Source organism: Pteropus medius, unplaced genomic scaffold, assembly GCF_902729225.1.
Source record: "Pteropus medius unplaced genomic scaffold, Ma_sr-lr_union100, whole genome shotgun sequence".
NCBI classification, from domain to species: domain Eukaryota; kingdom Metazoa; phylum Chordata; class Mammalia; order Chiroptera; family Pteropodidae; genus Pteropus; species Pteropus medius.
The window spans coordinates 13,393,455-13,416,775 of NW_024349798.1; the positions used below are offsets into that span (position 1 = coordinate 13,393,455).

The following is a 23,321-nucleotide window of genomic DNA, read 5'->3' on the forward strand; positions in this document are numbered from 1 at the left end:
TTTTTTAATGTTTGTTTTATTTTAACAATTGGTGTTTGGTGACAAACATTCATTTTGTGTGTTACCCTCGAGGTAGGAGATACCTTTGCACATCAACGTGAAGGTGCGATTTCTAATCAAAGGTGATATAGCTGACAGGGCTGCTGTCAGGAGGCATGAGGATAGCTGTCCAATGGAGAATCAAGAGATGCTTCAAGACTAGCCATCGTCATCACTGTTGGTTTGCAAATCAAGTTGTTGCAAATGTATCCATCATTCCAAGGTGCCATCTCCCAAAAGCACATATTGCGTTTGATACTTCTGTCTCACAAGTATAGTGCTTTGTTTGTTTTAAACCAAAGAAAGGGGCTGTTGATGTTTTCATTATCCTTTCTATTTTACTCTTTCCTTTGAAGACTCCCTTGGGAGAAAGGAAAGATACTATTAGAGATTCTCCAACAGACACGGACCACCATGTTCCAGAAGTGTCAGCCTTTGAGTTAGAGGTTGTCCTGATCATTTTTTCCTCTCAGTATTCCTTTTCCTGGGATTTTACCGCTTGAATATGACCATCTTAATTCAGACAAACATTAACATTCTTGGAAGAGTGTCAGAGTATGCAGGCGTTCGGGTACTATCAGATCCACAAGTCAACTCCTTGGTTATTTTTGTTCCTAGTAAAGTACAGTGGGAACATGCTATCCTCAATAAACTGTAAATTATCAGGGAAGAGATCTTTGTGTTAGAGCATAATTGATTCAAAGTATCACGAAACATTTTAATATGAGAAACGTGTGCATATATTTTTGACTCATTAAAATTTTCTTTTGCTCTGAGTAATAGAATCTTATGTCAGTTGTTTCAGTTCTAAATGGGATGTCATGAAATTGTGATCCTATGGCCCCCAAAAGTAGCAAAATTTTTTTTCAGTATTTAATAAAGGATGATATATCTAGCAGTGAATAAGAAAATATGTTTAAAAGCTATTTTACAGTCTAGCTTTTTTTTTTTGAAGTATATCTAAGATTGCACTTTGCTCTGGAGTCAGCACAAGGGCAAGCAAAACACAAAGGGTATGAGGGCCACAGGCCTGTGTCGCCTCGAGTCTTGGGGGCTTATTGCAAGTAGGAGCCGCCACGTGCACTGCATTCGAGCCTAGGTACCGGATCGGTTCGAACCAGCCTCCTGTTCGAGCTGTCACCCCCTTACTAGAAAATCCTCGGTCTTCTCTACCATGTAAAAAATACACATAGGGAATTTTTTTCTCTTTTTTGCATATCGACAACCCTTAAGCAGACCCTTAATAATCCTAACCTTGGTTTTCCTTCCAAGATTTGAAATAAAAATAAAAATGAAAACTTAAAATTGAATATGAAGTAAACCAAGGAAAATATTTTTCAAAGTTACTTCATGTATTCCTTTCTTTTGAAATAAGCTCGTCTTCCCGATAAAAATATAAAGATGCTATAAAAGGAATCTCCTTAGAAATCTAGGGGAAGTTTTTATTTTTACTAAATTTTGCAAACTGGATTTCTCTATTTCGTGATGGATACTGTGTTTTCTATAAGTTCTAACAATTTATTTTTTTAAACTAAAATGATATGGTGTCAATCGAATTGTAACTTTCTTAGAACTTGTAGAATGAGATGTGTTTTGTTTGTGCAAAGATTATTAAACTTTAAGTTCTTAATTTAGAAATGTTCCCTTGTGTCATTAGCAGTATCTCATAGGTCTAATATTCATTATGCAGTTGACCTTCATTAAAGCTATTTACAGTTTGTTCCAGATGGAGTAAGATTCTTCAAATAAGTCAATCTTTCATTAAAATACATTTTTGCTATAACTCGTTTTTTAAAAAAAGCTAAAGGAAGATCAAGGAATTTCACGTTTCCTACAAATAAGACAATGTAAAAGCTAATTATTTTTGTTTATTTGCCAAGTACTATGTGATTGTATTTAAACAAAAAATACTTAGCGTTATTCATCAAATGAAGATTGTTATTTAATTAAACAAAAATATTCTGAGAACTTCTGAGTTGACCGAACAGGCAGACATCACAAACCGATTTTCATTTCAGAAGTTGGGTGGTGCCAGGCGGTACCCTCATTCAGTTTTGACCTAGAAGATGTTTTGTAAAGCTTAGTTATGTCTCCTCTGGAACTGCATAAGTTGGCTCCTACAGTTGCCTCTAAACTCTAATGGTGATTATTTCCTTTTCACAGTGCTCCAGCTGAGGCTGCAACAAAGGAGGACGAGAGAACAACTAGTGGACCAGGGCATCATGCCACGTAAGGTTTAAGTGTGATGTAACAATATGGACATGTACCGAGAAGAACCTGTATCACACTCTACTTTCAGTTGGAGCCATTTAATCAATATTCAATACCAAAAGAGTTTATAAGGAAAAACACGGCTTCATTTAAAACACATTTGAAAACCACATGCTGCTTAAAAGATTGACTTGCATTTATATCACACGAAGAACACCTTTAAAACTGTAATTCAGCTAACATCAGTTCTTACTTCAAACTGCAACATTTGTTTTATTTTAAAATAATTGAAGTAATCGCTCTACACAGTGGATCCAATATTACTTAGACTTGCAGAAGTAACATGATAAAAATCATTCAAGATTTTGTTCTACTTTATTTTTCTTTTTTTTTCCTACTTTATTTTTCAAAGTGATGGTCTTTAATGCTATACTATCAGCTATAATATTAAATGTGCCTAAGTTACAGGACTAATAAACGTTATTTGTAATTAATAAAATCATTCTTGCCCAAATACAGATTTTTCTCCAATTATCTCTAAGCTTGAGTCCTTCATTTTTGGAAGTTGATTAATTTTAGAATATTTGTCCATGTTGTCTTCTTTACCTTTAATCACCAAGTTTGGAAAATGGTTTTATGTTTTATGGGGGAAGAATGGTGGTTTTTTGTAGGCCATTATTATTATTTATTTGAATTTTTGTCTAAAAATTGATTTCTCTAAGAGGTAACTTATTTGGCTTTAAAAAACTAGGAAGGAATTGCAAAATACATTTATGCTTCCCAGTATTCTGAATCACTAATACTAACTTTTTTTTTGCTTAATGATAAGGAATAGTTTTTCTCTGCAATAGATTTTTCCAATGAAACTTTTATTTCTGGACTCCTATTACTGGAGTATCTAAATATTTTAAAGCTAGCATTGTGACAGAGTCAAAGCTGGTTTGATAATCTGCCAGAGTTCTCCACCACTGCATTCTTGCCTATGAACAGGATTGATCAAATAGGAAAATGAAATTATGATGTTTAACACCATTGCTAAGCCAGCTGTAGTCTGCTTTTGGAAGCTGGTCCCTAGCCAAACCTGCTTGGGCTGGCCTGCTGGGAGTCTTTGTAATGCTTCAAGTACCAGAGCTGACAATAATAATGCTACCAAGACATGACTGGTCACATTTGGGAAACGACGGCCCAAGTAGTCTTATATCCCATCCACGTCATCTGCCCGCCCAATGTCATAATTGCAGGATGTTATCAGACAATGGTGGATATACACAAGATTTTGCAAAAATAAGTGATAGAAATGCTGTAGTAGGTGATGTTTTAGTAAACACCACTGACCCTCACTCTGGGATTCTGGAATAGTTAACGTACCAGCAGTTAAGGTATTACAGAATCACTGTCTTTAGAGTGATTCGTGTATGGTTTGGCAGAAAGAGCATGAACCCTTCAAATTCAGAATTCTAGATTCAAATCCCACTTTGACCCTCATCTAGCTATAAGACTTCAAGACTTCATTTAACCCCTTGAGCCTTTCATCTGCACTGAGGCGAATGCCTGCCATGCTCGGTCCTTGTGATGATCAACAGATTTAACTCTGACCACCACAGAGCACAGGGCTAAGCCCATCGTGGTTCTCAGTAAATGGTAACGTGGGTTTGTGAGGCATGGAGGACACTGTGGGGTGCAGAGTGTCCTCATGGTCAAGGTTAGGGCACTCGAAGTTAAATATCCTGAGGACATTTAGGCCTTTCCCATACAGAGCAAAGACCTGCGAAGGAATGGTCTAACAGTTCCCTTGAGGGTGGTAATTTGCTCCAACTATTATTGGTTGGAACTAGTCGGATCTGATATTTACATTGTCATTATTTTTACAGCTCTGTTTTAAATGTTCACCGTTTTATTTGTGAAATTCATAATTTCAATTCTGAGACACTTAAGGTTCCAAATTCTATAGATCTAAAAGAACTAGTAAATAAATGGAACTGTAGATGGGAACTATAAGATTAAGAAGGAGCATCAACAAGATACACTGTAACGTTTGCCTGAAGCATTAACTTCTCTGTTTTTACCATGGGAATGATTTCTTTTCCTCTCACAGCTTTGAAGAGCCCAGCCGCATTCCATGAGCAGATAAAAAGCTTGGAACGAGCCAGAGTAAGAAATCTCAGTTTAAAATGCTCTACTTCTCTCTTTTATTTTAAAGTACCTGTGGACAAATAGCAGTCTTACTCCTAGATATGCCAGGAGAGAAAATACAGTGCCTTTTCAGGACACATGGCACATAGAGTAATGTATTCTGGAGCAGTTTTATCTTGGAGGTTTGTAGGATATAAGTGACATTCAAATTTTGTTCTTTTAAAACTAGTAACTCGCTTTGTACAAAAGACAAATCACACTCTTCACTTTCTTGCTTTCAGAGCATAACCACAGTTCCTAGAATAATAACAGAGTAATTCTGCCCTTTGTTACCCTGGGAGACCGCAGCCCCAGTGAGGTGCTGACACCAGATCCTTGAGTCTGTGTTACCTGTGCATTTGACCATGTGGGTGAATAAGGAATATTGCTGCGTTCAACTCTGCTTTATTCTTTGAATTGACTCTATCATAGCTGCACAGCAAATTGATGTTTATTCTTTTTCTTTAAAAAGTACCATTTATTCTTTTTGTTTTAGGGAAAACTTCTATCACGTGTTATGAAAAGCATGTTCCAAAAATTCCATAAGAATTTTCCCAGGATATAATGATGATCTCTTAGAGTCTTGTAAGATGTAAAACTCATTTTCAAGTCTTATTGTTTGGAGTTGAGTACAGTTCTGAATAAGAAAATATGATCAAGGATATGAACTCATCAAAGACAGTACATGATAATTTTTAGGAAATCTGTTATCTAGGTGAATTTTTACTTGACCCGATGTCTAGATTTTATGGATTTTAGATACTTAAATGTTCAAAATCCTATGTCTATTCAAAACTCAGCTTCAAAATTATGAGCCTTTGCCTTTCTGAAGTTTTAAAATAAAAGCCTACAAAGTGCTTGCTTTGTACCAGTATGGACGTCAAAGCCCTGTACAGTTTTGAAGGCTGGAATTTAAATCATGTATTGGATAATAGTCTCTCAAAGTACTAATATCTATTCTTTTCTTCCTCTCAAAATCATGACCAAAAGGGTATCAATTTATTTAAATGGAGTACCTTGAGAGAAAAAAATATATAAAACCACAGTAAGTCATCAACAATTTATGGTAAGACTTTTTTTTTTTTTTTTTTTAAAGACTGAAAACTTTTTGAAGCACAAGATCCGGAGCCGACCGGACCGCTCTGAGCTTGTCAGGATGCACATTCTAGAAGGTGAAGGTTTTATTTCTACGTATTTTGCTGCGTTTTTCTCAAGAGAAGAAGTGAGAATGTCACCATTTCTGTTTATTCCCATTTTAATAACTTTTTACCCCACAGGCTGACATCCTCCACATTGGATAGCAACGTGAAGACGCAGTTAAATATTATGTTAGATACGTGGGGAAGGTTTGCTTCTCCAAATAACCAGCTGACGACTGGCTCTTCCCCTCCAGCTGGTGCCGTAGGTGTCCCTCCCATACTGTTCTGGAAAAACAGCTTTGGTCCAGAGGACTCCTCCACTAGTGAGGGAACCTGTGCCCACTCCTTAAGTCATAAAGGGTATGACAACCACAAGTCTAACCCTAGATTTCAAGCTGCTTGGGCCCTGTTATGCCTACCTGGCATGGTGCCCACACCCAGCATTTTTCCTTTGTTGCTACTTACACACAACAGTCCAACTCGATCTGACCATTACCAGAACCACCACCCTCTAGGCCCACCGGATTTTCTCGATGAGCTAGCCTCATCACCTGTGAAGCGTGGAGGGACAGCTCTGTTCCATTTTTGGTGAGACACAAGGCTCAGGCCAGTATGTTTTTCTTTCAAAAAAAAAAAAAAAAAAAAGCATTCTTGAAAGCTGGTTTCTCCACCATTATTCCCTGAGTTACATTTTCTTGCATTGTTCTGCTTCTCTGACCAATTTATTGGGCAAGACAAAAACTTGACCCTGTGATAGTCCTGAGTGTGTCAAACCTTGAGAACATACAGAAGAGTCTGAAAATGCCTCACACATTTAGAGACAGTTATCAGGTAGAAAGAAGATTAGAATTGTTCCCTCTGGCCTAATGATAGAGTTAGTATTAGAATTGTGTTGGCATTATGAAGTATTAAATTGTAGCTCAATGAAAGGAACAATATCCTAAAGACCAGACATGTCCAAAAATAAAATATTTTGGAAGCAATATGGTCACTCTTATCTGAGGTGTTCATTCATTGGCCAGTGTCTGCACCGGAAGCCCAGGTGAGCCAGACGGATGCCTGCCTTCGTGAAGCTTACAGATAATAAACGGGCAAAAGCAATGGCTTCCAGATTGTGAGAGGTGTAAACAGGCTGACAGCACCTGAAGGGTGCTGTAAAGACGTTCCGAGCATCAGGCTTGTCTATAACTCGAAGTGAGGCCTCTTCCAATACAGAGACTCTGTGTTGATGTGACCATCCTCACATCAACAGGGCAGGAGGTGAGAAGTTTACGGCTTTCTCTAATTTGGGTTATGTCCTCAGAAGTTCACTGGACTGAAAAAGCTTTTCCAGAACTCCAGTGGTAGGGTAGGAGCAGCTGCCAGCTGTGAGGGATAAGTGGATCTTCAAAGAAACAGATTTACTGGTAAGTAACTAGGTAAATGGCTCCTTCTATGCCTGAAAATATCTTGACCCGTAAGGGACAGTTTTGTAGGAATAATGCTGTCTGTTTTCACTTGCCTTCTAATTATAACAGGCTTTATTAATGTGATTAAAACTAAGGCAAATACACTTAACTATCAAAAGGAATCATACTTTTTTTTAAAAAAGAAGGCTACCCAAGGTTTAAAAACCTAACTGTGTATGTGAATGAACTGTAAGTGATGTTTTGAGGACATCCCTTCTCAAGCTGGGATTATTGAAGGAAGAATGTATCACGTTTGAGTTTTTAAATATCTTAGAACCATTTTAACTTACTTTAACTTATTTTAACATTAATCCAATTTTGATCAGACTGGTTGTTTGGGAGGCAGAAGTATAAATTATTTTCTGAAGTTCAGCCGCTGAAATCCAGCCTCAGCCTCATGGAGATGAGGAAGCAATAAGAGAACAAACAGAAACATAGCAAAATGCCAGCCTCTGGCTATTTACTTTTGGAGTATTTTCCTTCTAAACATTCCTGATATCACTGGATGGTGTCAGTGAGTGAGAGCAGAAAGGCAGAAGACTCTCCCAGCGAGATCTTAACAGAAGCGTTAAGTATCAGCCTACGAGTGGTTTGCGTGATCTAACTCTCCCCGCCTGTCATCTTCCTGTGTGCTTAGAAGTGTTTTGTCTAACAAGGCTGAGGCCACCGTTACATAGGAAAATTATAAAAATGAGATGACCAAACCTGTTATTTTAACATATCGAAATGTGTATTTATCTGCCAAAGTTCTGACCGAGGGCTAGGGCCTTTGCTTTGGGAAAGGCTTCAATGAATGGAGCTCACATCTTCTTTGCATAAAGCAGTATTTGTACATCATCTGCGATTTCCATTTAGTGGAACAAAACTTAAAGACACTTGAAAAGCAATTTGACTTTAAAAATCCTAGATTTTCCCAAATCTTTTAGTTGTTAGTAGCCTTAATTTGACAGTGATTGATTTTTTTTAATGACTCATCTTTATCAAGTTGTTTGAAAGCATTTAACTTAGGTTTCCAAGAAATAATAATTGTATTTTTGAAGTTTATCATTTCCCCATAACATTTAGTTAATTACGCATTGACAGGAGCAATCCCAGCAGGTATGAACTATTTTGCAGGCAGTCAAGGTTGGCTTTGGCAAACGTGTGACTCAGCTGGTAGAGAGAAGTACCCTATGCTGGCCCTTGAACTGTGCAGATCCACTTATATGAGCTCTTTTTCAATAAATACTATAAATGTATTTTCTCTTCCTCATGTTTTTCTTAATAGCATTTTTCTTTTCAGTAGCTTACTTTATTGTAAGAATACAGTATGTGACACATAGGCATAAACTATGCGTGACTCAAGTGTGTTATCAGCAGGGCTTCCGGTCAGCAGTAAGCTGTTAGTGGTTAAGTTTAGGGGAAATCAAAGCTTATAGGTGGATTTTCGACTATGTGGGGAGTTGGCACCCCTAACCCCCAGGTTGTTTGAAGGTCACCTGTACTCAGATGTGCTGGTGAGTAGTTTACTGGCCATGGCTTTCAGTGAGCCTTAGGCTTCAGTCAGGACATTTTACCTGCAAAATGAAGAACATCAGTTAATCCTGAGAATACTTGTGGGGAATTTCATTAGAAGACTTACTGTATAATTTAAGAAGCAAGCAACTTTCAGAATTTTGGGTTAACACCTCATCATTATTTTAAATCAATTATAAACATTATTTAGAACAGTGTAATGAAGTTAATGAGTTACCATAAACACAAATAATTGACAGAATTATGCAAATGAGCAAGTTACATTTATAGCAGTTTCACATCTGTTGTACAACTTTGTGCATTTGTAAGCAGATGAGTCGATGCTTCTGTGTGACTGTTAATTACTGTGTACGGCGAGTGAATATTCTTATCAGACACAAGGTTACATATTCAGAAATAAACCCAAATTCTTAATTATGGTGTTGGAGTCTGTTACAATATGATTTGTAGGTCTTCCCATTGACTCCTGCAGAGAAGCTTATATCCTAAGATACGAGCCTCCCCTCGTAGGATCTGACTTTTTAATGTAGCCAGATCTAAAACAGATCTTGAGCCATAGACCACGTCTGTCTTGTGCATCCTCTGTGTCTCCAGTACCTAATAATTGTGAATATGACCCTCCTGTCATAAATGAACAGTTGCAGTACCCCATTTTTCACTTGAATTCATGTTCATTTGAGTCAGAGGGCATGCATATTGACAATATAGACAATATATAAAGCTACCCAGAACTAAAAATATAAACTGTATACTGGAGCATGCTTTAACAGTCATTTTTCTCTTGCCATAAATATCTTGAGAACACACAAATATGCTTAAACCGATTTAAATTAGTTGGCCTGAAATAGCATTATGGAATAGAGATGGGAATTCAAGTGATGGTTAGAACTGTGTTTCTTCTTTCAGAAACATTTGCAGAGCCATCCCTGCAGGCCACTCAGATGAAGCTGAAAAGAGCTCGCCTGGCGGACGATCTGAACGAGAAGATCGCACAGCGCCCCGGCCCCATGGAGCTGGTGGAGAAGAACATCCTGCCTGTGGACTCCAGTGTTAAGGAAGCGATTATAGGCAAGCCTCTCAAGTTCACCATGTTCTGGGAAGTTTTAGATCAAAACAAATGTAGTTAAAAAGGCCAGCACCAATCATGGGTATGGCTTTCCGGGTGAGTTAGAAATTAAATTGGTGCCGATTCCCATTATTACTGAGATATATCTATATATCTATATCTCTGTCTATCTATCTATATATATATATACATATACATACACATACACACACGCGCACGCACAAGTCTCTCGGTACCCACGGAGGCTTAGTTCCAGGACCCCCTAGAGATACCAAACTGGAGGACACCCAAGTCCCAAGTCTCGCATTTAAAATGGCGTAGTATTTGCATGTGACCTACGCACATCTTCCTGTGTACCTTAAGTCTTCTCTAGAGTACTTATAATACCTATGTAAACATTTGTTACACTGTGTTGTTTAGGGATTCATGACAAGAAAAAATGTCTATACTTGTCCAGTACAGATGCAACCTAACTAGGTAGTACATGTCAGCAGCAACGTAACTTTTATCAAATATTTTCGATCTGGGAGCATTTGAATCTGAGGGTGCAGAACCCGTATATGCAGAGGGCCAGCTGTGTGTTATTTGTTGTGAGACCAGCATCACTAACCAGTTGACACAGATTCTTAACATCTGAGGTTTCGATCTTTAAGTTCTGATTTCATGATCATGTTTTCTAAGTTAAACTTACTGTATTATACTGTTTAGTTTCTGTTGTTTTGTTTAAAATTCTTACAGGCTTTTCATTATTTTCATTCTGTGTACTTCCAGGAAAGATAAAGAGAAAAATAGCTTGTTCAGTGCCAGTTCGGCAAGGTGAAGAGCAGACGAGTGTGGGCGCACTCATTAAGAAGAGCAGCATCTGTCCATTCTGTGTCGCTCTCATCATCTCAGTTACTAAAGTCCACCCCGCCTCCCACCCCATTTCTTTTGGTGTGGCCTTAGCAGGAAAAAAAATTCCAGAACAATGCCGCTTATTCAGCCAGCAATTTTTAAAAGTTAATATCCTATTTAAACTATGGTAGTTTCATCACTCATGGGGACTTTTTATTTTGCATGAGCACGAGTTTCAGTCTTGGGCAACGTCAGTAATTCTGAGTGGTGCAGTCACCTGTGATCCACTCAGCCCCCAGAAGTAAGGCGTCGGTGTATCTGGCCGCCCCACGAGGTGGGACTAAGCAGGATTCCCCGTCGAAGCCCCATTTCCCAGTACCTCAATGTGTTTGTACCAGCTGGATTTCAAGTCGGGATCCAGACAAGGTCCACACATCACCTTTGGCTTGATGGACCTCTTCCGTCTTATTCTTTCGGTGGCTCTCCCTCCTTTCTTTTCTCACTATTTATTTGTTGGTAAATGGACGTGTTTTGTTCTTTAGCATTTCCACATCCCAGATTTTATGTTCTTGTCTCCTGTACTTCCTGTAGCTGGTAGTTGGGTCCAGAGGCTTGATCTGACTTGGGTTTGATTTCTTTTCTCCAAGCGCTCATCGTGGGGAGTGGTGTGCTCTTCCCTTGGGTAGTACGTGATGGTCTTTTTTTTTTTTTTTAAACAGGTTAAGTTTTTATTAAAAAAACAATGTTTCTCTTCCTTTTTCATTTTAAGCCTGGTATTCCAAGGCCAAGATAAATTAAGAATCATTTCTTTCTTTAGGTGTTGGGAAGGAAGACTATCCACAGACTCAGGGTGATTTCTCATTTGATGAAGACAGCAGTGATGCTTTATCTCCGGACCAGCCCGCCAGCCAGGAGTCGCAAGGGTCAGCCGCATCCCCCAGTGAGCCCAAAGTCAGTGAGTCGCCGTCTCCTGTGACCACGAACACTCCAGCCCAGGTATCGCCTTCCTTGTGTTTACCCCTAAATAGAGAAAGTGCCTTGTTTTTTACATATCAAGTATATATCTTTATTTTATGTATCGATACATTCTCACTAGAAAAGTTTGAAAATGTGGGAAAATAAAAGTTTTTCATCTGTAATCTAGCCACTGTTAACATTTTTCAGTAGATTCTTACATTTTATTTCTGTTCTGTATACACATTTTTATCTTACAGTTTTGCAATACACTTTTTAAATTTTTTCACATAATTTTTGGGGGACATAATTCACATACCATAAAATCCAGCTTTTTTTTAATCTTTACCATTTTAAACTGTACGGTTCAGTAGTGTTAAGCATACTCACACTGTTGTGCAATAATCTCCAGAACTTTTGTCTTGCAAAATTGAAACTATACCCACTGAACAGCTCCTAGCTCCCTCTTTACCCAGGCGCTGGCAACCATTATATTTGTCTCTGTGAATTTGACCACTTTAGGTATCTCATGTAAGTGGGCTCACAGTATCTGTCGTTTATGACTGTCTTATTTCACTTAGCATAATGTCCTCAAAGTTCGTTCATGTTGTAGCATGTGGCAGTAGCTCCTTTACTTTGAAGGCTGAATCATGCTGTTGTATGGATATACCACATTTTGTTTACCCACTTGTCAGAGACATTGGGTTTCTTCCATCTCTTGGCTGTTGTGGGTAACGGTGCTGTGTACATGGGTGTGGAAATATCTCTTTGAGACCGTGCTTTCAGTTTTTTGGAGCATGTACCAAAAGTGGGGGTGCTGAGTCATGCGGTCATTCTATTTTTAATTCGTTGAGGAGCCTCCGTACTGGCCCCCATAGTGGTTGTGCCATTTCATGCTCCCATCAGTGCACAAGGGTCCCAGTTTCTCCACATCCTTGCTGACACTTGTTAGTTTATGTTCTTTTGATAGTAGACATTCCATGGTGTGAGGTCATGTCTAACTGCGGTTTCGGTTTTCACTTCTCTGATGGTTAGTGATGTTGAGTACCCTCTCATGTGCTTGTTGGACATTTGTATATTATCTTTGGAGAAATGTCTATTCAAGTCCTTTGCCCATTTAAAAAAAAATCAGGTTATTTGTTTTTTTGTTGTTGAGTTGTAATTCTTCATATATTCTGGATATTAACCTCTTATCAAACGTATGTTTCGCAGATATTTTCTCCCATTCCATGTGTCACCTTTTCACTCTATTGACAGTGTCCTTTAATGCACAGAAATTTTTAGTTTGGTATAGTCCCTCGTCAATAAATGTATATTTGTATCATTTTAATTGCTACATCGTATTCAGTTGAACTTAGATAATGTATCTATTTTAATCAGTTCCCTATTGTTGGTTATGTGGAGTCGTTTCCTGTATTTCACTCTTCTGACACGCAATAATAAGAGCCTCGATTGTATTCTCACGTATTTGCTACACTCTGGTTTTTGTTAGACACTAGTCTCGTTATTTGTTTGGATAGTTACCAGATATCAGAATGGACTTGGACCTTTGGTAGGCAAAAGACAAGCACTTTAACCACCTTCGGGAGGGTAATACAGATTTCCAGTCACTGCCTTTGCCACAAGTCAGTAATATCACTACTTTAAACCCTGCAGATTCGAATGTTTTAATAGCCTCCTTGATTTTGGTTAGATTGAATTCATTTGTTCAACAGATATTTAATGAGCACCTATTATGTGTCAGATTGTATTGGGACTAGTCTAGTGCATGCAAAGGAATCTAATAAATATTTTTGATAATTGCATTGGAAATTCAAATGTCTTCGTTTTCCATAGGTGTTTGTGTTTCTTTTGGTTTTATAAAAACTCTTATGCTGCACATAATTTGCTGTTTTTTTAATCTCTCCTTATGGTGTTCTTGACTTGCTGAAATTTTAATTGGATTTTGTTATTTTGAAGTCAAAACTATTGAACTACTTAATGAGATTGGTCAAGTTCAGTAGAAAATACTCTTATAAAAGCTGAGTATCATCAAATTCTGAGTTGGAAAGCAGTTTAGCATTTACTTGCCTGAACCCTCACACCAGGGGAGGCCTGGGTTCAGAGAGGTGCAGAACTAAAAGTGTGTGTGTGTGTTCTCACAGCATTTCTTTCCATTCAGGAATGTCAATTTGTTAGTGACTGGGTCCGTCGGCTTCATTTTCTTCCTTGCACTTATCACCCGTGATCTGAAATACAGTAGCTTCTTTATTGTGTCTGTGCCTTATGAGCCTATGAGGACAGGGGCTTTGACTCAGACAAGACCTAGGTAGTGTGTAGTGTGCGTGCACGAGTGTGTCCTGCACACCTAGTGCAGGGCCTGGTACAGAGGATGGGCTCGGTCGGCGCTGGCTGGAAGCCAGTAGCATGAGTGCGAGGACTGCGCTGCCATACTGTGCGCTCCTACCTGCCGGCAGAGCTCTCCCGCCCCGGAGTCCAAGGGCAGCTGCAGTTCATGTTCTCTTGGTGCAGTTTGTGGGGCGAGAGTGACCACCCCCTCGGCTTCGCTGGAACCTGGCCTGGAAGAAGGACGAGGGTCAGTGACCAGCCCACGCACGGTCTGAAAGGAGGGAGAGCAAGGGAGACCAGCCCCTACTGTGTTCTCACGTGTTTGCTGCGCCCTGGTTTTGAGCTTTAAAAATAGGGCTAAAAAGAATGTCAAGTATGCAAGTAAATACCCTTAAAAAACAGTTCTTCTCATCCATGTGGGTTGGTTGTTCTCTGCTTCTGTCCGAAGAGGTCAGGATATCAGACCGCTGTTAGCATGGCCTTAGCTTTTAGTGACAAAATTTCTGTCACCGTCTACCTGGTAATGGCTTCGTGACAATTCCACCTGTGTAAGAGATGGGCCTTCTCCTTTTCCCAGCATTGCTTGTACTGTTAGGTGTTTCTTTGGTCTTGAAACTTGGTCTCCAGCTAAGTTCGTAAGTGAGAAAGTTTAACCAGAGGCAGTCCCACCCAGGGGGCTGGCATTCCAGGGTTCCTTGAAGGAAAAGAGGCACAGCAGTGTTTCTTGAAGAATAAATACGGTCTGTTTATTGTCGGTGCAGTGCACACTTGAGCCTCGGGTCATCCCCACTGCAGTGCCCGGTTCACGACCCCATGTGCAGACCGGTACTGCCCGCTGTCCCCTGCGGGCCAGGCATTGCAGTGGTCCCTCCCACCGCGCCCCACCGCCCTTTGGGGAAGAGAACCCAGGACACACAGGGCTCGCCACAGCCTCACCTGTCACTCCGCTTCTGCACCACACACCTGAGCTTTCTTAATTGTGTCCTTCGGTAAACTCCCTTGTATTACGTTTTAGTGTTTGTAAGTAAGGAATCTGACAAACACTCTTTATTATTATACTTTTATTCATGCAATTAAAGAAGCATCTCCCTGTTAACTGTGTTGTATTGATGTCGAAGAAAGGTACTCCTCCACGCAGGATTGTGAGGATGTTGTCAGTTTGTTGTCGGTTTCATTTAAGTCAACTACAGAGGCAAACGTTATGACGCCTGTAAGGTCTGAGATTTTTACGTCATCTAGAAGTGATAATTAGGTTTTGTTTTGGCAAATGTTGCACTTTAGTTATTTTCACTGTTATCCAGTATTTATAGAATTTGTCCAAGAATCTCACTTGATACAAAAAATGTATATTTTCTCCCTAAATATAATTACTTTCACAATTGTCATTTAAGGGGAAAGTACCTAAAACATTGCTTCTCATTAGATATCAGCTTCCAGAGGGCAGGACATCCCCTCATTTTATCTTAATAACTTCATACTGAACTCACAGGGTCCAAGCACAGCAAGTGCTTGTTGCTTTAGTGAATAAAAATCCCTGGGAGATTCTCTCTGCGATATACTGTTGCTTGCTTTAGATATCATTGTATCTCCTTCCCGCAAAAAAAAAGTCAGTCTCGTCACTGTTATTATAATAGTTCTTACAAAGCAAAGGCAATGAAAGGGCAGCATACACGTCTTGTTTGTAGGGTGTTCTCTGAGATTCTCAGGTTTTAATCTTTAACATGGAAACTCAATGTAAGAGTTCGATAGTGAGTTTATTTACCAGGGACCATTAGTCCTCACATCGCCTGTAGGGAAGGGACTGGTGAGTGTGTATTTTTAGTTTGTTTAATTTCCAATGCATTGTGGACTGATCCTCTTGTAAAATACAGTAAAAATAGTGGAGTGACATCAAATTTCTGTAATATTTCCTGTACTTGTCACAGGCAGGTAACAAAGGTCCACTGACCGTACTTTGACCATACTTTGAGCTATGCCGAAAACCTTAACCAAGTTTTTTTCGTATGTTGATTAAGTATCATTTCATACTACATGTTTAATCCTATGGCTTAAATACATTTTTTCTAATTTTCCTGTTAAATTTTTTTAATGCTTGGCCTAATAAAAGTTCAAGGCCAGTGTACAGAATTTCTTTTAGGTTCTTTCAAAATCATATTTTCAGATAAATAGTCGAGAGAAAATTAGCCTCAAAATTTCTTAATGCTCTGCTTTATTCCAAAATGTCTTAGGACATAGAGTCACCTTAATTCTTTTCAGAACACACAAATACCAGAGGATTAAGTCCCACAGGAAATTATTCAAATAAAAGAAACATTCCTTACCAAAAAAGTAACATAATATCTAGGTAAAGAACGGAGTTTTCTAAGCACTTGTCTTGCAATCCCAGTGCTAGAATGCTAATGATCTTGCGACATGGACAGTACAATGCACCACCATGTCCTTCCTTCCGAACGTGACTTCTAATGGTGAAAAAATTCTTTGAAATATATATTTCTGTGTGGCCTTTTCCTTGGACCTTTCTCTTGTCTTTTCAATTCTGATCCAAGTATAGCTGGAAAGGAATTTGCCATAATGTTAATGAAACACGCATCACATATTGGGGCTCAGCTTATTTTATGCTTGAACAATGGAAAGTGCAGAAAATTAAGAAGAGCCCCATGTAGTACCAAGGGTGTTACGAGGGCTCTTTTAATCTGAAGACTCCTTTCTCTGAGCAATTTCTGAAGCCACCTCGCTGGTCACTTTTTATAAACACACGGGTGTTTACCTGGAAGCGTGGTCCAGCAGGGTCTGTGTTCACCTTCAGGCCCGCGCTGTGAGGACGGAGCCTGCGCTGAGTTTGAAATTGTGCTGAAAGCGAACCAGTCTCTTGGTTGCTACATGTTTTCAGGAAGACGAACTCAGGAGAACCTGGGAGACTGTCCACTACCTGCTTTTTCACTTTGTATCAAGGGACCTTTAGCCTAATGATACAGAAACCTGAGGTTTAAGCTAACAGTGAGGATGAGCAAGGTCTCATAGGTTAGCCGTGCACTCACATACTAAATAATCAGAATTATACTAACTTTTATTACAAATACTTATCAGTAAAAGCCTGAATAGGATATCAAAGATACCGACTGTACTTTCTGTTGTTACCTCTTCAGTCATGCTTTTTATACCATATCAAGAGGACTCCACTGCTAATACTGAGATTTCGAGTTTGTTTCCAGCCTTAACAGTGAACTTGTGTTCCATCCCAATTCCTATTTCCCTTGTGACCAACAGGAAAGTGCCAAAACCAGTGCATTCTGCAGAACACACCTTTTAGATTTATTCGTAAATAAATAAATGTTTATTGAACATAATTGAGATGATTAAAAACTAATGGCTAACATTGCCGAGCTCTTACTGGAGCCCAGTGCTGAGCTACTTGTTCTATGTGTCACCTGGAGCAGGTGTCTTGAAAACAGCGTCTGTTTAGCCCACACAGGGTTTGAACTAATGACTTTGTTCTCATTAGACCAACAGTTTGAGATTTTCCTTAAGACTGTTTCCTTAAGACTTAACACATTACTCTGTCATCCTTGTACGACTCAGAGTGACAGCTGTTACGTGTGTTACTTAAATATACATAACATCATTTCCTCAACTATACAGTTTACCGAAGTGTCATAACTCAGTTACCAAAAACGAATAATAGCAGTTCTCTAATAGTTACGATGCTGCCACATTCTGGCCCCTCACAGTCGCTTTGACTAACTCGTGAATCACCAACAGGGTTACACCAAGGTTGTAATGGACATTCTGCCTGATTCCAGAAACTATAGTATAGTAAACACTGTGTGGCAGCTTCAGAAAGAGGACTGTGTTTAAGTGAGGTGGACATCAGCTCTAGGGTTTTTCAAAGTCGATCTAAAGTATTAATAACATTTTTCTTTATTGCCTACAGCACCTGGTATCCTAGGTGGTCTCCCATCCAAGTATTAACCAGGCCCGACCCTGCTTAACTTCCGAGATCAGACGAGATCGGGCGCGTTCAGGGTGGCATAGCCGTAGACATTAATAACATTTTTATATTGACCGTTCCTTGAAGTTACTACCAAAAGCAATAGATTCATTCGTGGTTAGAGTAGATCGGTGATACTCTGAGTGATTGCCCCTCTGCTTTGTGGCATTATTTTAGTTGTCGTAGTATTAGTTATAATCGAACTATTAAAAATCAGAGGTACTAAATAGCTTCACATTTAGATTTTTATGCATGCATCTGCATGCTTAACACTGTCTCACAAGTAATAGGAAATCTCACTCTAAAAGAAAATGTATGTCAACAGTGGCAGAATAGGAAGGACCAAGCCCTTGTCGTCCCATAGAAACATTAAATAAACTACAGACTGACTAAAATAACTTTATAAGAGCTCTGGAAACCAGTCAGTGACCTCTACCAACCAAAAAAATACCCAGTCAAGAAAAAAGTAGAAAATGTCATGGTGTTTTTACTCACCCTTGCCCACCCTCCCTGGCAGGTTGTCACAAAGCAGCAGCCCAATACCCAGCTCCCCACCTCGAGATGGAAGGGGCAGAACACAACTTGTTTGCAGCCTTCTGGCCTGTCCATGGGTTTCTGTCTTGTCTGACTCAGAAGTCAGACAGGTAAAAGCACGTGGTTTGGCTTGCAGGCTCTCAGCCATGGCAGGCAACGACAGGAGCCGTGACATGTGAAACAGAGAGACTGCAGACCCACAGACACCTGGGTGTAATTTATTTTATAACTCCACTTTTTATTTTCTACAGGATTTAAGCAACAAATGCACAGAAAAATGATCTGTTAATGACTACGCAGTATATAATGATGTAACTTGTGGCATCAGTAATATAAAGTGGAGGACGTAGCTGTAAAGAAGTAGTTTTTGTATGTAAATGAAGTTGGTGTTAATATAAGGTAGATGTCATACCTTTACGATGTTATATTTAACCCCCATAGTAACCACAAAGGAAATATCTAAAGGAAATGAGAAAGGAGTCACTACAGAAAATCTAACACATAAATGAGAAGACATCCCATGTTCATGGATTAGAAAACTTAGTATTCATTACTAAAGTGTCAGTACTCCCAATCTACAGATTCAGTGCAATTCTTACCAAATCCCAATGACGATGTTTTACAGAAATAGGAAAATTCATCCTAAAATTTATATGGACTCTCAAGGGACCCCAGATAGCCAAAACAGTCTTGAAAAAGAACAAAGTTGGAGATGTCACACTTCCTGATTTCAAAACTTACTACAGAGCTACGGTAATCAAAGCAGTGTGGTTCTGGCATAAAGACAGATACAGACCAGTGGAATAGAATAGAGAGAAATAAGTCTTCATTTATAGGTTTAAAACATTTTGACAAGGGTGCCAAGGCCCTCAGTAGGGAAGGGACAGTTTTTTCAATAAATGGTGTTGAGAAAACTGGGTATCCACAAGCAAAAGAATGAAATTAGACCCTTATTGTCTATGGCCATGCCACCCTGAACAAGCCCAATTCCGTCTGATCTGAGAAGCTAAGCAGGGTTGGGCCTGGTTAGTACTTGGATAGGAGACCTCTAGGAAGACCAGGTGCTGTAGGCGTAAAAAATAAAAAAAATTTAAAAAAATAAGGGATTGTAAGCTGACAAGGTCCTTGCAATCTGTGAGGTCAAACAAGGGTTGCCTCGCCTAAAAAAAAAAAAAATTGGGCCCTTACCTAACACCATATATGAAGATTAACTCAAAATGGACAAAGACCTAAATATGAGCTAAAACTATAAAACCCTTAGAAGAAAACATATAGGAATGCTTTATGACATTGGATTTGGCAATGATTTCTTAGTTATTACACCAAGGCAACAAAAGAAAAAATAGATAATTAGGCTACATCAAAATTAAAAACTGTGCATAAAAGGACACTATTAACAGAATAAAAAGCAACCCACAGAATGGGAGGAAATACTTACAAATCATCTATCTGATAAAGGGTTAATACCCAGAATATATAAAGGAATCCACAACAACAAAAAAAATCCTAATTAAAAAATGGGCAAAGGACTAGAATAGACATTTCTCCAGAGAAGATAAAGAAATGGCCAATAAAAACATGAAAAGATGCTCAGCATCATTAAATTGCTAAAAAATAAAAAAGCAAATCAAAACCACCATCTCAACTCACACCACTAAACTGGCAACTATCAAAATAGCATGAATTAACAAGAGTCATCAAGGATGAGGAGAAACCGAAACCCTTGCACACTGCTGGTGGGATGGGGAAATGGTGCAATCACTATAGAAAACGGTACGGCAGTTCCTCAAAAGTTAAAGATGGAATTAGCACGTGACCCAGAAAATCCACTTCTACGTATACGCCCCAAAGAATCAAAAGCAGGGACTTGAGCGGGCACCTGTACACCCATGTGCATAGCAGCAGCATTCACAGTAACCACAGGGAGAAGCAACCCACGTTATTCTTGTGTTCTGCTGGAGTCCGGATTTCTGGGTAGCCAGGTCACACTGAAATGCCAGAAGAGCTCTTAAGATGGGCGTGGCAGTAGTCAGGGCAGAAGCCAGCTAGTCGGGGCCTAGCAATATAGGCACAACATCTTCATAAATATTACAGTCAGCGCCACATTCGGATTATTGACACTGACTGCTCTCGAATGCATCGTCCCTGTCATATCAGTCAGGGGGCTGGGATGGTCACATAGCCTGCCAGGTTAGCAGAATTTATCTGCAAGGAAATACATACATTTCAGAATTCAAATATCTGATTCTGATGCCAATTATTTAATAGCCAAAGAATGTTTTTCCCTGTGTGAAAATCGTCCCAGAGTAAGTATCCTTATTTCCCAAAAATGTTCTGCGTGAAAGGAAAACAATGTAAAATCCTATCCCTTAAAGCAGTGATCAGCTGGCCACCATCTTCCAAATCATGTGAGAGGTTCATCGATGAGCCGGCTGTCTCAGGGCCATTTGAGGCAAAAGTCAGCCTGGAACATAGGTGTCAAAACTTTTGGATAAGTCCTTTCGTTTCTGTTTGAAAACGAAATTGAGTATAGCCATCATTAAAAAGTCAAGTCTTTTATGTTGTCAGCACTTATGGTTACTGATAATTACTTAAAGGCTGAAATCAACAGCAGAATGAAAACAAACCTCAGGAAGAGAGAGCCGCCATGGGCACGCACAGCTGATTGCACACTCACACCTGTACTCACAGTCCCAGCAGACGTGAGTGTGGCCTGGCATGAGTAAAGCCACGAGGAATTTCCATTCACCCATTAAAAAGATATTTATTGAGCAACTAGTATGTGCCAAGCTTCATATTTCTTGCTGCTAATAACTCTCCGACTTTTCAGGTCATTTATTTTAAGGAGGGAAAATACAGTTTGCTATTTTTAAACCCAAATACTTCAACAGGAGAACCAGTTTTGATGGTTGTAATGAATTCGAGAGTTGTTCGGAGAAGGATAAAGGGAGACATTTTCCCTTAAGATAAGGCTGGTAATAGTAAGTCCAAGGAGTAATCGACAGGCAACATTTAACTGAGTTATTGTGGTAGTAATACCTCTCTCCAGTAAATGAATACTTAAAATCTCCTTGAAGTGGATTGCTGGTGGGAATAGGTTGTGAGGTGGCTGATAAAAAACTAACAAAGCCTTCTGTAGCTTCCTTTGTTAATGTGTCTCCACATTGAGATTCAGTAATTACTTATTCTGGTCCAGGTAAAAATTAGCTTCTTGCTTTAAGTGCTTGGGTACCGCTGATGAAACAGGTCAGTCTTACCGGAATATATCCTTCAGCTTTTCTCCTGTTGCAGGAAACAGGGAAATGGTTGACGAGAGTCAGCTGGGTTGGCAGCGGGAACATAGCGGGAAGGCGCGGTTAGGTTACTGACTGCAGGTGGACAGGCCTCTGGGAGAGGAAGGTGTCTAACCAGGCACTGCCCAGCATGGGCCTGGGTGGCAGAGGGGTTGGTCGGGCATGCGAATTAACCTGGATTACTGTGACCCTCGTGGCAGGAACACCTTATGAATGCCATGTGTTGTTTTGATCATTTTTACATGAGTCTCAGATTTTTTTTCTGCCAGAAAAGGGTGGTTCTGACCATATTTCTGAAAACACTTACTACAATTTAGTCAGTCTTACCTTCTGTAGTTTTAGCTTTCCATTGCCATTGGGGCTTCACGGAGGTAAGGCGTGGTATTCCTCCATCTGGGTCTTGGACATGATAATATACTTTTGTTTATTTTCTAGTGGACTTTTTTTTTAATGAGATCATTCCCTTAAAATTCTGTTTTTTTCTGTTATTGCTGTCATTGATTTCACAGATTCCTTCCCTTTCTGCCTTTTCCGCCAGTTTACTTCAGTGTCTCCAGCAGTTCCTGAATTCTTGAAAAGTCCTGCCACTACGGATCAGCCTCCCACAAGACCCACAGCTCCCGTGCTCCCCACAAACTCTGCATCCTCAGCGAAGCCTGGGCCAGCACTGGTAAAGGTGGGTGCCCGTGTACACGCCAGCTTGGGTCTGTACTTGTGACTGTGCCTGTAACCCTGTGCACAGAGGACGAAGGCTGTGTGTCCATGTCACCCAGCCTGCCTTTTAGCCTGAAGCCTTGAAAACAAAGCCGTGGGAGGACTTGCTAGACCGGGCCTTACTATTTGAAACTACCACCTCCAACAGAGGACCTATCGTTCAGTAGTCACAGAAGAACAGAAAACGCAGTCTGTACGAAGCTGCGGGAGCAGAGCAGAGAGGTGCCAGGCCGTCCTGTTCGTAGGGCCCGCTCTGCTTCCGCCCAGGCCACCGAGGCGGGGGAGACGGGAAGAGAGGAAGGCAGGGTTGCTTCAGCACAGCACGCGAGAATCTGAATCCACAGATGTCTTTGCTGGTAACGTGATTTCAGACTTTACACACAAGGTCAAACTCAGTGGTATTCCAGATATATTGCATGATAGGTTAAAGGTCTTAGGGAAGCAGATACATTTTTGTGATTTAGCAGATTTGGCCCGATCATGCTTAGCTTGTTCTTCAGATAAGTGCAGATTCGTGGCACTGTGCCCTGCATTTTACTTGGTCAAAACAGTTCAGTTAAAGTAAATCTCAAGGAAGATTAAAATTTAATATATAGTGCATTTTTAAAGTTCTTTGAAACGTATTTAGAACTAAATAAAAGGCTGGGAACCTGAGGAATACTTTAATCAGTTCAGATGTGGCTTTTGCCAAAAGTAGCAGAACGCAGATCTCAAGCTTTTAGAACTAAAAAAGGACATTAGAGAGCGAGCTGAGCCTCTCATCACCTTTCAGATGAGGGGACTGAGGCCCAAAGACGTGAAGAAGTGACAAGGCCAGGAGGGACCCCCGTCTCCCAAATGCCGGCCCAGCCTCTGTCTGCCTTCTCAGGACTCCTTGGAGGCAGTTAGTCTGGTGCATATTCCTCACCGCCATTTGTTCCCTGGGCCTGTCCTTGTCCTTCCTAGAGGGATGGCTCTGTCAGTGTGGCCGAGTGTCTGTGGCTTCAGGGCACACGTCAGCGTATCTCACCATCTTCCATCGCTTAGCACCGGCAGCATGAAACTCCAGCGGGCGGCAGGTGGCGACCGTGCCAATAAAATCAGCTC

General features: G+C 40.0%; 1 protein-coding gene, 1 non-coding gene and 1 pseudogene across 3 annotated transcripts in view; 2 read left to right on the plus strand and 1 right to left on the minus strand.

Moving 5' to 3' along the window:
- The window catches only part of LOC120620409 (myocardin-related transcription factor B-like), a 66,688-nt gene that overhangs the window by 15,331 nt on the left and 28,036 nt on the right, over nt 1–23,321 (plus strand). The window contains exons 2-7 of one of the 2 annotated variants that reach the window (XM_039885382.1): nt 2,203–2,268; nt 4,346–4,401; nt 5,519–5,594; nt 9,431–9,592; nt 11,242–11,420; nt 22,060–22,197. In XM_039885382.1, the coding sequence (XP_039741316.1) occupies nt 2,203–2,268; nt 4,346–4,401; nt 5,519–5,594; nt 9,431–9,592; nt 11,242–11,420; nt 22,060–22,197 (677 nt within the window). Of the gene's footprint in view, nt 1–2,202; nt 2,269–4,345; nt 4,402–5,518; nt 5,595–5,699; nt 6,968–9,430; nt 9,593–11,241; nt 11,421–22,059; nt 22,198–23,321 lie in introns of those variants that run through there. The other variant, XM_039885383.1, reaches the window with a different exon arrangement.
- Nucleotides 17,629–17,746, minus strand: LOC120620653 (5S ribosomal RNA). Its single transcript, XR_005657946.1, has one exon. It is a non-coding gene; the product is annotated as a 5S ribosomal RNA (ribosomal RNA).
- On the plus strand, nt 19,184–19,301 carry LOC120620639 (uncharacterized; annotated as a pseudogene).